This window comes from Styela clava, chromosome 5 (assembly GCF_964204865.1).
Source record: "Styela clava chromosome 5, kaStyClav1.hap1.2, whole genome shotgun sequence".
In the NCBI taxonomy this organism is placed as follows: domain Eukaryota; kingdom Metazoa; phylum Chordata; class Ascidiacea; order Stolidobranchia; family Styelidae; genus Styela; species Styela clava.
In genome coordinates, this window is record NC_135254.1 from 16,916,912 (window position 1) to 16,930,817 (window position 13,906).

The window sequence follows — 13,906 nt, forward strand, 5'->3', positions numbered from 1 at the left end:
TCTGTGGATTCGTTGAATGCATTACTACGAAATAAAGCCCATATTTTAGTATCTCTATTTTAATATGTTTTGCGAGACATGTAAAATATGTCGTTTTTAGTATTTGAAGTACAAAATAATAATATTACACGTCATTTTTGTTCTGTAGTATTCTGGAGTTTTTGCATCCACCCTAAGTAATTTGCAATGATTTAGAAATAAGGATACATCGTTGCTAAGCACAAAATATCGTCGCCAAAAGAATCTTTCTCGTGTTTTGCTTTTAGTCAGTACAGAATATTGGTAACATCCATTTGACGGTTTGAAGTCGTTCATTGTAGAAAATTTGTGAGCACATAGTCACACTCTTTCACTGAAACAGCCAAATTAGAATATCAAAAAGAGTTTTCCACGTGATATTAGCGAGATGCAATTTATCGTGAGTCAAATAACTTTTGAACTTTTTGTAAGGCGTTTCCTACCGTCGTTTGAAACAAACTTCTTTGTTATGAGTCAATTTACTGAGAAAACTGCTATATACAAATTTACAGGGGTCTTTCTTTCAAAATGGGTTATTCGTCTTAACTAGGTGATGGGCATAAATTCCGGGACACGAAACATACAAATATAGCATAAACTACGAAAGTAGAGCTTTACGCTTCTACGAAATCAGGTTGTTGGGTGTCTCAAATATGGCAGCTTTTATAGCAGGGGTTCTACAAATCCTAAAACTATAGTTTATAAGGCTGAAGGTCGGACCATCGAACAGCCCATCAAATGAACTCGAATTTGAACGTGCAAGTGCTGTGCAATTTATGAATTTTCCCATGCACAGTGTCATTTTTTGATAAACTGCTTACATCGGTACGTGATACCGGAAGAGAGGTCATTTTTATGCATGCTGTTCCATATTTGTGTAATACAAAAGCGAATCGTTTCCACTGTATGCTCGTTTGAGATCAACAATTGCTCGTAATTGTATCCTATTTTGGTTCGATAAACAATGTTATCGTTACTAGTAGTAGGTTTTTGCACAATGATGTCGCTTGGGTTGACGAATTAGGCTAACCACATCTTGGTTGTGTTGAATATGATATTTTTCAAACACCACCCAATTTCGAACTTCCGCCATGTATATATATATATATATATATAATCAGTTTGGTAGACGGGTAGACATTTCAACTTTTTCAATCATAACACGTCATTAATAAACATATCACGTTGTTGAATTCTTGTTAGTGAAAGAAAAAGCATTCAAAAATAATGAGATACCGAATTGTACACGGTATGCGCAAATAGGTTCCGACCCATCTGCTTATAGGGTGCACATTTGCTCAAGAATCCGTTCTTACAAGACTTATATTTCTGCGAAAGTGCGTTCTTGCAGAACTACTATTTTCGTTCATTCCGCAAAACAACGTTCTCACAAAAGTAAGTTTTCCTTAATCACGTAAATGTTTGTTTTGCAAAACTCAAAGTAATCTGAATAATCTTTATTCAAGCAAAAAGTAATTCACAGAAAAACATCGTTAGCGCAAAAGCTCTCGTAAACCGAAAAGTATGTTTTTGAAAACATCCCACAAATTTCTTGCATAAGACTGTTCTAGCAAACTACTTTTTCGTGGGCCCGTTGATTCCGTTTGCATTATATTTATGGCAAATATCTTAGGTATTGAAATGTGAGTCTACGTGGCACTGAATGAAAATTAAATAGACTGATAGAATGCTGTTTATTTCTGTTACATTTTATCGTTAAACTGGGATGTAGCGGTCACTAGAAATTATGGTGAGAATGGAAGTGAAAGGAGACAAATTTAATTACCAGGAAGTAGTACAATAGACGCACTCAGTTTTCGGGTTTGAACGGAACTGATGATGATGAAAAGAATGAACCATGTCATGAAGCTCATTTGGAGAGTGGTATCACATCATTTATTGTTAAATATAGATCCGTCTATGTGAGTTTTTCTGCACAGAAATCAGGAAATTGTATTTGACGCTAAAGCATGACCCATATTATTTTATAAATTCTGACAAATATGATAACAGAAACTATGAATCATGTCATTTCCTTGGTATTGAAAATGGAAAAATAGAAATTTAAATCAATTTTTGTAGGCAAGTTACTGACATTCGTTGCCCCAATTTTTCATGTCTTTGGCAATGTGTAACTCTAAATCATTCTTCCTTGCGCAATAGCAGTTTTAAAATTTTCTTCAGCAATATATTGTTCGGCAATTGATTAGCAATTTCCGAAAACACATGTGGCCGATGTGTGTAAAGTCGGAGAATATATATATATATATATTAGACTTTTCCACCTAAAGAAGTATAGTGGGTACATTTTTTTAGAAAAAAACGTACTGAAGATAAGAATCTATACAGAACCCATGACAGAACACGCAAAAATGCAGCTTCATATATTAGTGTACGGAATTATGCTACTGGTAACAACAAAAGTAGACGTATATGGGTTCAACTTGGCCTCGACTGACGGAACTGCACAATATATGGTATCACCTGTTGTTGCACAATTTGGTATCAATTCATCACTTCAACTACCCACCAACGTGAACAGTTCTTTCTATGGATACGACTTTAAAATAATTGTTAATAGCGGAGGAAATATCAGGTAAATGGATTTTGAGTTAGATTGTTCAACGTGTGGATTGAAGCGGTAATCCGTTGAAACTTTATCTGCTTTTGTTAGGATATAAACACATATATATACTTCAGATCAGGGATTCTGAACGTTTTTTTTCTTATTTATTCCTGGAAAAATCTCTTATTTAAAAATTTAACATCAAGTCAGGTCCAAGTTACTCTAATGCCAATTTACCCCCAATTAAGAGCCTTCGCTACAGATGATCTAATAAGGAAAACATGTTGAATATTTGATGAGAAACTCTTGATAAAGTTATTTTTTATTATTGCGTTTTGCAAAGATAGATACTCATTTATTCTTCTATTTTGCGTTTCATTTTAGCATGTTGATCGGATCTCCAAAAATGATAGATCCCGCCTCTATGAATTTGCAGATATCTGAAAGCACAAACAAAGCGGAACAAATTGGTTAGTTATATCGTAATGACGGAGGAAAATTTTATTCTTTGAAGACCTATGTTCATATTTGTGAGAAATATTTTAGATGAGGATGACGATACGTCTTTGTAGAGATACGTTTTAAGGTGTACCTTCCGCTAAATTTGAGTACTGCTATATTGTGAGATCTATACCACACCGTAAGATCTTACTCATGGTGTAATAAGGGATATCAATAAGTGATGGGGAATACAACACAGCACTAACTTGAGGTCAATTTCATGATATGAATGGGGGGGGGGCTCACGATACAGATCACCCACATCTCAATAATATCGACAGAATTGCCATTTGCTAGTATCCCAGATATGATGTTATGCAACAAAATTACAGCAAATTTTGTAGCCTAGCCAAGATATTCTAGACAGAATTCTAGACAGCCCGACTAAGACAATAAGTGTCCCTGAGCTATTTTGTTTGTGGGACCCTTCCCACAGTGACGTCATTCAATTTTTATAAAACTTTATTTAATATAATATTTTTGACAATGTAAAACCTAATTTTCTCCTGATGACCTCACACGCGGAACCGATGACTATAATTGATAATGGGCGAAATATATTCAATAGTAATGGTAACCTATCCACATCGAGTTTGTGCTATTCGGAAAAAATATATATTCACCAAGAACTTTTGTAGAAATGTGATTCCACGAGTAATCGTTATCCGTTATAATATATATTGAGGTTGATTAACGTTTTTTCTGCAATGCAATGACTTATATGGTAGCGCATTGCTTTACTTGAGCATACACTCCTCACTTCTAAGATTTAACAAGTGGTAACTATATAGAGTGAACTGAAAAAAAGACATGGGTCTTTTGATAGCAAACCTTTTACATCTTACATTCCAAGCATTTGAATGTGTACTACTTAAAGTAAAACTGCAAGTTGTATTTATATTATATAGAGCCAAAAGGAAGCATTCACGTTTGCCAACTTAATGAGAAGATTTTTCAAGGAATATCTCCAAAATGTACCGTTAGTAAACCCATACAACCCAAAGCAGGAGACAATTTTGGGATATCAATTTCAACAACGGTTTCGGCAAATATCATGGTGAATACGTATAGGCTACATAAAAATACGTAAAAAAATACTATATATATATATATTATATTCAAATCAACCAAACAATAATGATTTTTAGTTGTAATAACCAACGTCCAACAACGGTACATATGATGAACATATAAATTATTCATTCAATAAACGTAAATCTGTTTATACGCACAGTCATATGCGCCGGTTCAAAAATATGTCTCAATATGTCTATCTCAAGTTAATTATGTCCCTGCATTTTCAAGTTTTATGGTGGTATTGCAAGGGCTATGAACCAATTTATGGAACCTCAATGTAGAAATACTTTTGTGGCAAATCATTGTTAATTTGCTTGACTTCAATCATTTCAATTTGACTAACCCTAACCCAATCTAGTTGTTAACGTCTTGTTTTCACGGGGATATATATATATAACATGAATACTTTAACAATTAAAGTCATGCTCGATAACTCGAATACAAGATTGTGGAAATTTGAACTACACACCGGGATTTTGTTTCAAATCAAACAACTTTGGTTAAAGTGGGAAAAGGATAAAAGAACCAAAATGCTAGGTATGTTGACATTAAAATTATTCAATGAACAAAAGAAAAGTACTTATTCTAAATTATTCTTACGTAACTTATGATATTTTCTGGTAGTTCAATTTTAGAGATCAATGCCCTATGTACAGATGAGAAATATGTATATGATAAATTTGAAATCTGTATGTCACATTCTTCGAAAGCATCTCCCGCCGAGCGCTACTTGGTACGCCTGTACTCTGTAACTTGCGAGACTCAATTGCGAGACTCAATAAGCCCACGGTATAGATCAGGTAGTGTTTTATTGCCTACGTTCAAAACCATCACTGGTTGAACCTACAGTCCAGTGCACTTTATGTATGACTTAAAACCCAATCTAAGCACATGAATGCGACTAATAACCCGCTGCGCCCAATAAGGTCCGTAAAATACGTATATTAAACCTGGCTTAGCAGTATTTTAAATGTAACTCATTGGACATAACAAAAACAATCACAAAATCCACCGTTTTTGATTTTGTATTTAACATTCGAAAATCTATATGTAACGTTTGGAAATGCTTCGCGACCCACGTTGAATTAGCTTCGCGATCCACTGGTTACGCATTGTAACCGTCGTCACCCGTATTTAATAAAATATTGTATCTTGCGAAAATATTCTTTGAAATATCAAAAAAGCACCCGTGCCGTTTATTTATGCATTACACTACAGGATGTTCAATACGAAATAACGAACTTTTGTTTGTCTTGGATGGATCTGGATCCGTTTTAAAAAAAAATTTCCTGATTGTCAAGAACTGGGTAAAGACTATAACTAAAAAATTAAACATTGACAAAGGTGCAGTAAGAGTTGGAGTCGTTCAATATTCCGAATATGATAATACGTAAGTTTATATCATGATTTACCAATATTAATCTTTATGTTGATGACGATCCGTGCTTTTCTTGAATACTATAAGCTTTATAAAATCCATTATACAAAGCAGCAGTATAATGGTTATTGCATGGCGGAAGAATAAACAATACGTTTAATAATGCCCGAAAATTCTCTAGAGCAGTTGTTTTCAACCAGGGACGTATGGACACATAAACATTTCATTAGATTCTACTTCATGCTCAGCTTCAATTGCAGAGCATTGAATAACCCGGTTCCGAATCCGAGTAGACCGGAATTGCGACTCAAGCAATTCCAACTGCGTCTTCCGAATTTGAGAAAGTTGGATTTCCTACCTTATCCAAGTTTTAAAAACGAAAACACTGGCTTACTAATCCCATGCCATCAATAACGCCAGATTTTGACCTCGCGACATTTTTTAGTTGACAAAGGCCATACATAATCCCAAAACAAAAAAATTATGGTGAAAATAGAGCTCTATTTTATTTTTTACTTCAGTTTAGATATTCAGAAGCAACCCCAAATAAAAACATATGTTAAAATAGGACAGTACACGGACTACCAATCTTTTGCTGTGAGTAAAAATTTTCCTATTCAGTAGACATTTCAATTTCTTTAGATCTATAGTCCCGCATAATATCTTCTCATGATTGTACGCGGGAATATCCAGTTGTGGAATTAAAAATTTGGAAAACAGGATCTCGTTTTTATTGAACTCAATAACATCAGATCCTATCATTTCAAAAAATGTATATGTGCCCCTACGTAAGCTACATTAACATGACACGCTTCCCATAAATATAAGACATAACTATCGGAACGCTAAAAATACCTCTAGACTTTAACTGTGGTACATGTGACCAGTTTGCTGCGGTCGAAACCCACTGCTGCTTATTTCGTTCGTAGACTTTATTTACATTAAACCAGTGGTACCCAACCTTATTTCAAGCAATCCAAATTTGAAAAAAATAATTTCTGTAAAATCTCGCGACTCAAGGATATGTTCAAATGGGCTACTAGGCAGTATACAGTATAATGATTATGCCTTGAATGGTCACAAAATTAACTGACTACCTAACGAGAATATCGGTCAGAGACCGAAGACTTATCGATCGAAAGTTAGGGGATCCCCCAAAACAGCGCTCTTACTCCGTAGTGACACCTTGTGTCCCATCACTAATTAATTAATACCTCGCTAATTATACGACATAATTCACCCAAAATCAATAGGCTTCTGGTACGACATATGATGAATGCACATGCAAAATGGAGCAGATTCAATCTCGCTTTCGTGAGATATCGCGTGCATCTAACAGACAGACAAACAGACAGACAAATACCTATCAACATACTTACCGATTAAAATCGATAAGTAATAACAGAAGATGCCAAGTTTTTACGCTGTGATACTTTCCACATTTAAAATTACCATAGAGCAACAAATAAGTCGCGACTAGGGCTGGATCTTTTCGAATACCTGATGATTTCAGAATCAAATCGAATATTTTTTCAAATCGAATCTTGAATACTTGGGAGATATATAATTGTATGTTACTTTCTTCTTGTATTGGGTCCTTCAGACACATAAATTACTGGAAACGATTGGTGAGCGTTCACACACAAAAAACACGTTTTCATCAATAACTCACTACAGAAAAGAGTCATTTGTCAGAATTGCGTTGCAAAAAAAATATGGTTACGATAAAAAAAAAAATTGAGAAATTTACCTCGACAAATGGCGGGGAGGAAAAAAACAAGATGGCGGCGATTCGAAATTTTGCTCTGAACCGATTCGGATAATTTAATATTCGATTTAATATGCCCAGGCCTAGTCGCGACCCATAAGTTGGAGAACACTACATTAAACTATAGTAATGTCCATTGATGCCTTTTTTCATTTCATGGTTGCTTACACACCTTGAACGCAAAAAGTATTAACTAGATTGTTTTACAAACTGTGTAACGTTGTAATAATAATTGGGTATTTTCATTTACTATTTCCTTTTGGAAAACCAGTTGTTTTTCGAATTGGCAATTGGTTTTCTAAAACTGAGATAAAATTATTTGTAATACCGTATTACGATATGAACAAATACTGCATTATTTTAAATAATATTTGAAAAAAATTATCTCTTGGTGATTCGTAAGTGGCATTAACGAAAAACGATTTTATCAGTAGCCTGCATATTTCTCCTCGTATCTCAATTGCTTTGTTTCTATAGGCTGCCATGGACGAGATACCTTTTTTATCTGGGCCCTCAACCCATACCGGTGAAGCCTTGAAGAAAGTTGTTTACGATTTTAAAAATACTGAACATTTCAAGGAAGCAAAACAAGTTATGGTTCTACTAACGGATGGAAAGTAATGAATTATATTTTATTCGGGGGTAAAGTACAGTACAAAAATGAAAATCGGTTGGACGGACTAGGTCAGAGGTTCTTAAACTGGGGGGGGGGGGGGGGGGGGGGGGGGGGGTGCTCACAGGGGGGCGCGAGAGGTCCCAAGATGGGATCGGAAATTTACATGTAACGGCTCTTGAAACGGTCTCCGCGTTCGTTAAAACCACCGGCTTTTTTGTGTTATAATAAATTTTTCTGTCTCGTAATAACTACAATAATTCAAAATATCTCTCTATTTTAATTCATTTGTGTTCCAAGGTAACTCGCGGTTGCGGCGACTCACGACAAAATAAACTCATTACCTATCTAAAATACCACGCCAATCCGCGGACATAATAAAGTGTGATCAACTGCCAGATTATATTTAGTTTTTATATATATTACACTCATGCGAATTCGTTGTCGTCATTAGAAAGATCAGGTATAATATCCCAAAAGGAAATTTAAATTTAGTACAATTAAAATACATGTAAAGTATATTAGTAGATGAAAAATACATATTCATCGAAACGAAATCCCCGCGGTACGGCTCCTGAGTCAGTCCTCGAGATTACGCCAGTCGTTAAAAGAGCCGACTTTTTCAACGGATATGTAATGGTTTTTCTGTTGAATAAAATATTCAATCCATGATCGATATACTTGCTGGTTGCTTTATTCATTTAATTGTGATAAATTAAATCTGCGATTGCGTCGATAAAATAAAAGCACCACTACTCCAAAATAACACGGAAATCCGCAACCATAAAAATGTCAATTACATATTGTTTTGATTTGTATTCTTGTCAATTTCACCAATATGAGCTGTCCCTGCAACTCCTAGTCCGCTCTATCGCAATGCCGCCCCTCGATTAATTCCAAGATATCACCGTTATAGATATTCCTAAGTCTGCGATCCCACGGAGTAAAATTTCTTTCTAGTCTGTGGTTTTAGAACACTACTGGTGTGCCGCACGCACATGGAGATTATGAGATTTTCAATGTCTAAGAAAGTGTTTTTAATCTGTCGCGGTCCACCCCAAAACAAAACTCATGGTGTTTTCCGTTTTATTTTTAGTATTTTATAATGCCACTTTTACAGTAAAGAAATTTTTACTTACGGATTCACTTCTTTATTCTATCTTTAGCATCTAGTCGCTGATGATTATATAATAAAAACTAACTCGGTTTCCTCAGAGATGTCATGGTTCCATTCGAGAACAAAAAAAGTAATTATAATTGTCTTCGCGGTATGAGAATATGTCGAGGGAATATGTCGGATGTAGGGAGAATAAACACCGAAATCAAGATTTTTAGGGCTTAAATAATGCTGAAATAACACGCCACACTGACGTAAACAATGGAGATTTAAACAAAATGCAATCGCAAACGCCTTAGCGACTTTATTTTTCAGCGTTCAAGGGCCGGGGAAACGTCCACATGCATAATAACTATTAAAAAATGAACTGATTTTAAATTTACATAAATTCATTTGCACTTCTCCATTTTGTTTAAAACGTTAGTCAAGCCAAGAAGTCAGTAATTGTTGCTTATTTTTTTAACACACAGTAAATAATTTTTGCATTGCTCAATAGTGATGAGGTAAACAATCTAGTGAAATTTTACGTGTCTTATGTAAACGTTTAAGCAGAAAATCGAACAAACATTCGAAATCTTTGCAGAAGAAAAAATGTACCATTTACATGTGAAAACATACTATATGAGGTGAAATTTAGAAATGCCATAAATTGGTTCATCATTCAAACTGGAAGAAAACTTTGAACACATTACAAAATACTATACTTACCAATCTGAGAATCAAAACAAAACTGAAAGCACAACCGAGTTGTTGACAAGCAGGTTCACGCCATGACGACAAAAAATGGCTGTAGCGAATTGGTAAAGTGTGTGCAATTTTACTGCAATAGAATAGTGCAAAGAACATATATATATATATTCATTGAATAGTGTGAAGTGTTTTTTTTCACAACATTTTAGTGACAGATTTTCCATTGTTCAGCACGAAATGCTATTTTGCGAAGTGCTTTTTATTTCACTTTTTAAATAAAAAAAAAAAAAAAAAAAACATTAAAGCATAGGTTTATTGCTTGATTAGTTTTACTTAATATTTAGTTTGACTTTGCCAGGTATTGCAAACTGAGCGGAAAAACGAGAATGTATGATGACCAACCACTATTTGGCTTTATACATACGACAGTGAATGGCGAAGTTGTACTCCGAAGCGTTTTATGCCTAAACATTCTGAGCAATGACGCTATGAGACCAACACTCTTATAGCGCCATCTTAATATATGACAACCTGTCCATCACAAAAGCATTTTTTCAAAGCAAAAAGAGGGGGGGGGGCGCCAAGTTTGTAAAATTTTTCAAAGGGGGGCGCGGCTCAAAAAGTTTAAGAACCACTGGACTAGGTCAATTATTTCCATGTTTTAGCATGCATAGTCGTGCATAACCTGGTCTGAAATCAAAAGTAACAAAATTGGTGTCCCTGGTAGAGCGTTATAGCCCTAATCTGGCCCTTTAAACTTGATTTTTTACATTAAAACTGCTTTTCTATGTATTAGAACTCGCACGATAGCAAGTTTCCATTTATTTTCAAGATTTCTTATGGGGAAGTTGGTATGTTGGTACATGCACTGAATATTGCTTTATATCTCTTCAAGTTGTGTGTGATAAAATATACCAATTAACCAGAGTAGCAAATATTTGCTACTTTTATAAACTGTGATTTTATTCTTCACTCTTTGAGTAGTTTTTATATAATAATATGGGGACAAGTTTTAAGATTTCAAAAGTAAATATTGAATCATAAAATTGGAATTATTAAAGACTTAATAACGTGACATTGCGGCATAGAGTCTAAGAAAAACTCGTAGAATAACCTGAAATTCTTTTTTCTCAGAGCTTCCGATACAGAAAAATCAATTTCAGCAAATGCTAAAACATTACGGGATATGGGAGTAACAACCTACGCCGTTGGAGTTGGAAACTATGAAAGACGTGAACTGAGAGTAAACAATATTTTTGACAATCTATAAAGTGAATTTTTTGAAACAATATGTTGTTTTTTGTTATTCGCGAGTTTTCTTGGTACGTTTAAGGAATTAGAATGAATGAAACCGAATAACTGCATTATATCCGGATATGCCAAAAAGGTAGTTGTGGTTATTTTACTCTTAAGAATAATTGCTCCTAAAGTTTTATAAAGATTTAATTAGAAGCGACACAATCATACTAGTAGTTTGGCATGTACCCGATGCAATATTTTTGACAGCTTCAATAACTCAAGCTGAAAATATCTCAAACTAGTTGGGTCGTCCAATGTCATTGTCGAAATTATGAACGAACTTTCCCACATATAGTAAATTGAACCTTTAAATTAAACCCTTCAAATACCCGAAGTTACAATGTAAAAACATTTTAATTTCAGTTAATTGCAAATGGTAATCCATTGAACGATACTGGCGTATTTAAAGCTAAAAACTTTGATGCACTTGATGCAATCGCAAATGAATTACAAAATGAAATTGATGAAAGTCTTGCTTTAGAAGGTGGGCAATATTTTCTTTCGGTGATTTGAATAAAGCTTTTCTTTAAAATTGAATAAACCAAGTCTTACTTACGATATCTTTTCAATAATGAAGGTTCGAATGGGGGACAAACAACCGCTGGTTATAAAATGGAATTCGGTGCAGTTGGTATTGTTGCAGCATACAGTACATTAAAACCGGAGATCCGAAGATTGCGTAATGATACAAGAACCAATTCGGTAACAATTATTTACTGATATTCAGTTATTAATTAAACTGAACAGGGTGTTGATACGGTATGGATGTTTCCTCGACCATTGAGCCCAGAATAATTCTCCCTATATCTTACTATTGCAAAAATTTAGCATGCTTATTTTGCGAGTGTTTTGGGAGTTGTAACTCACAATTGGATTTACATGTTCAAAACCATTCTTTTATTAAAATATACAACCACGTGCCGAGTACAGGTACGAATAGTAAATTTTAGTCTAGTCAATTGCAGCTTTTCTCTGACTAATTTTTGATTATTGTAAATAAACTAAAGCTCGTAGAAAGAAATAATGACAATTGAAATACTCCATTTACAACTAATTTTTGGCAACATAACTGAAAACTGACAAATAAAACAAACGCAAAACCAGGCAATGAATATCTGCGATCGAAGTGTCGTCTGAGTGGCTGCAAAATTACAATTGTTACGTCATGTTTGACTTTTTGTTGATTGGTCCTTGTTACGAAAAATAAACAAGGAAAAAGATGCTCGTGGAAACATCCATTACAAATATATGTATTGATATGTAGGATGTCCAACTTGCAGCCGTAACTATTGTATCGTGTTTATTTTTCCATGTTAACTATTTGTGTGAAGATGTGTGTGTGTGTGTGTGAAAACAGTATGTTTCTAGCTTGTGTGCTGTATGTTTGGTATGTATGTGTCAGTTTCTATACGCTCGCATGTTTGCTTGGGACGACGGCCGCGATGTATAATACGAGATTTTAGGATGGGATACGGGAAAGACGACGAAGATAATTCAACTGCAAATATAAACCTAGGTAAGTGTTTGCTATTCCGACGAAACAAAAGGATTTCCCCTAAACATATTATATAATTTTCATAGGTCTGGGAAATGTGTAGATTTGCAGGAACATCAACAAAGACAAGTTAAAAACGAAAATAAACGAACAACGGGGTCGGAAACGACAAAATAATTTATCCGGAAGAACCGATGTCATAACAAATCAATATTCGATCCTAGTGCTGCTATATGAGGATATCTCCAATTTTCAAGCATCTTTGTTCAATATAACGGACTATCAAGCCAACCTTTTATTTCATCTATGACAATGCATTACCACGACATAAAGCCCATATTTTTGTATCTCTATTCTAATATGTTTTTCGAGACATGTGAAAAATGTCGTTTCAATTAATTGATGTACAAAATAATAATATTACACGTAATTTTTTTTTAATTCCGTAATATTCTGGAGTTATTGCATCCAATTTTCAATAGTCATAGCAACAACATTTCCAATAAAATTTAGCCTCAAATGAATTACATTTTTTTAGAATAATTTTAAGTGCCTTTTGAAAGAGGAAATATGATTTAGAAATAAGAATACGCCGTTGATAAGCACAAAACTTGGTCGCCAAAAGAATCTTTCTCGTCTTTTGCTTTTAGCCAGAACAGAATAATGGTAATATCGTTTTGGCGGATTTGAAGTCGTTAATTGTAGACAACTTGTAAGCAGATAGTCACACTCTTTTACTGAAACTGCCAAACCGGAATATCAAATAGAGTTTTCTGCGTGACATTAGCGCGACATTAGTGCAACTTATCTTGAATCAAATAACCTTTAAACTTTGAAACGATCCTCATTTGGAACAAGCTTAAACGATCTACGTGATTAGTCGATTTATAGTGATTAGTTACCACTACACATAAATTGTTTGTTGACTGGTCTGGTTTTCGGATTGTGACCCCAGCATTGATTGGCAATCATTTTGTTTTGCGTTCGTTAAACTCAAACTGTCTATCTGCTGTCGATAGCCTTCGGCCGTAGTAAATAGACGATTGAAACACCCTTTGAGTTTTATTGCAATTCTGACAATATACATAGAATACAATGCGCACACAGTTAGATCAATTCTTATCTGACTAACATTAAAAATATGGCAGAATATATTGATTTCTACAGAGCAATTAAAATATAACCGAGAAACAGATTTTTACATTAACAATGAAAGAATAACGTGTCATTCCGGTTTTTGGGTAACTTTAGGTTTTCTACAATCAAATATTATTAAAAGAGTTTTCTTAAAACTTATTACTAGCAATTAAAACTTACTAACAATTAACTTGTTATTGTCAAGTCATCGTGTTCCTGGTCATGTACTGACTCCGATTATGAGATT

At 34.4% G+C, this 13,906-nt stretch overlaps 1 protein-coding gene across 2 annotated transcripts; it reads left to right on the forward strand.

The window, feature by feature from the left end:
* Positions 1-106: 106 nt before the first annotated feature.
* LOC120344797 (collagen alpha-1(XXI) chain-like) lies at positions 107-13,025 on the forward strand. Of its 2 annotated transcripts, none has more exons than XM_039414106.2 (10): positions 107-2,614; positions 2,969-3,054; positions 3,994-4,142; positions 4,583-4,699; positions 5,381-5,552; positions 6,062-6,137; positions 7,786-7,925; positions 10,863-10,971; positions 11,391-11,511; positions 11,605-13,025. In XM_039414106.2, exons 4-10 carry the CDS (start codon positions 4,585-4,587, stop codon positions 11,745-11,747), a joined length of 876 nt encoding a protein of 291 aa, XP_039270040.2. In that variant the 5' UTR covers positions 107-2,614; positions 2,969-3,054; positions 3,994-4,142; positions 4,583-4,584; the 3' UTR covers positions 11,748-13,025. The 2 variants fall into 2 exon arrangements, with proteins under 2 accessions (XP_039270040.2, XP_077968726.1); XM_078112600.1 differs by having other exon boundaries at positions 6,067-6,137.
* Positions 13,026-13,906: the final 881 nt, after the last annotated feature.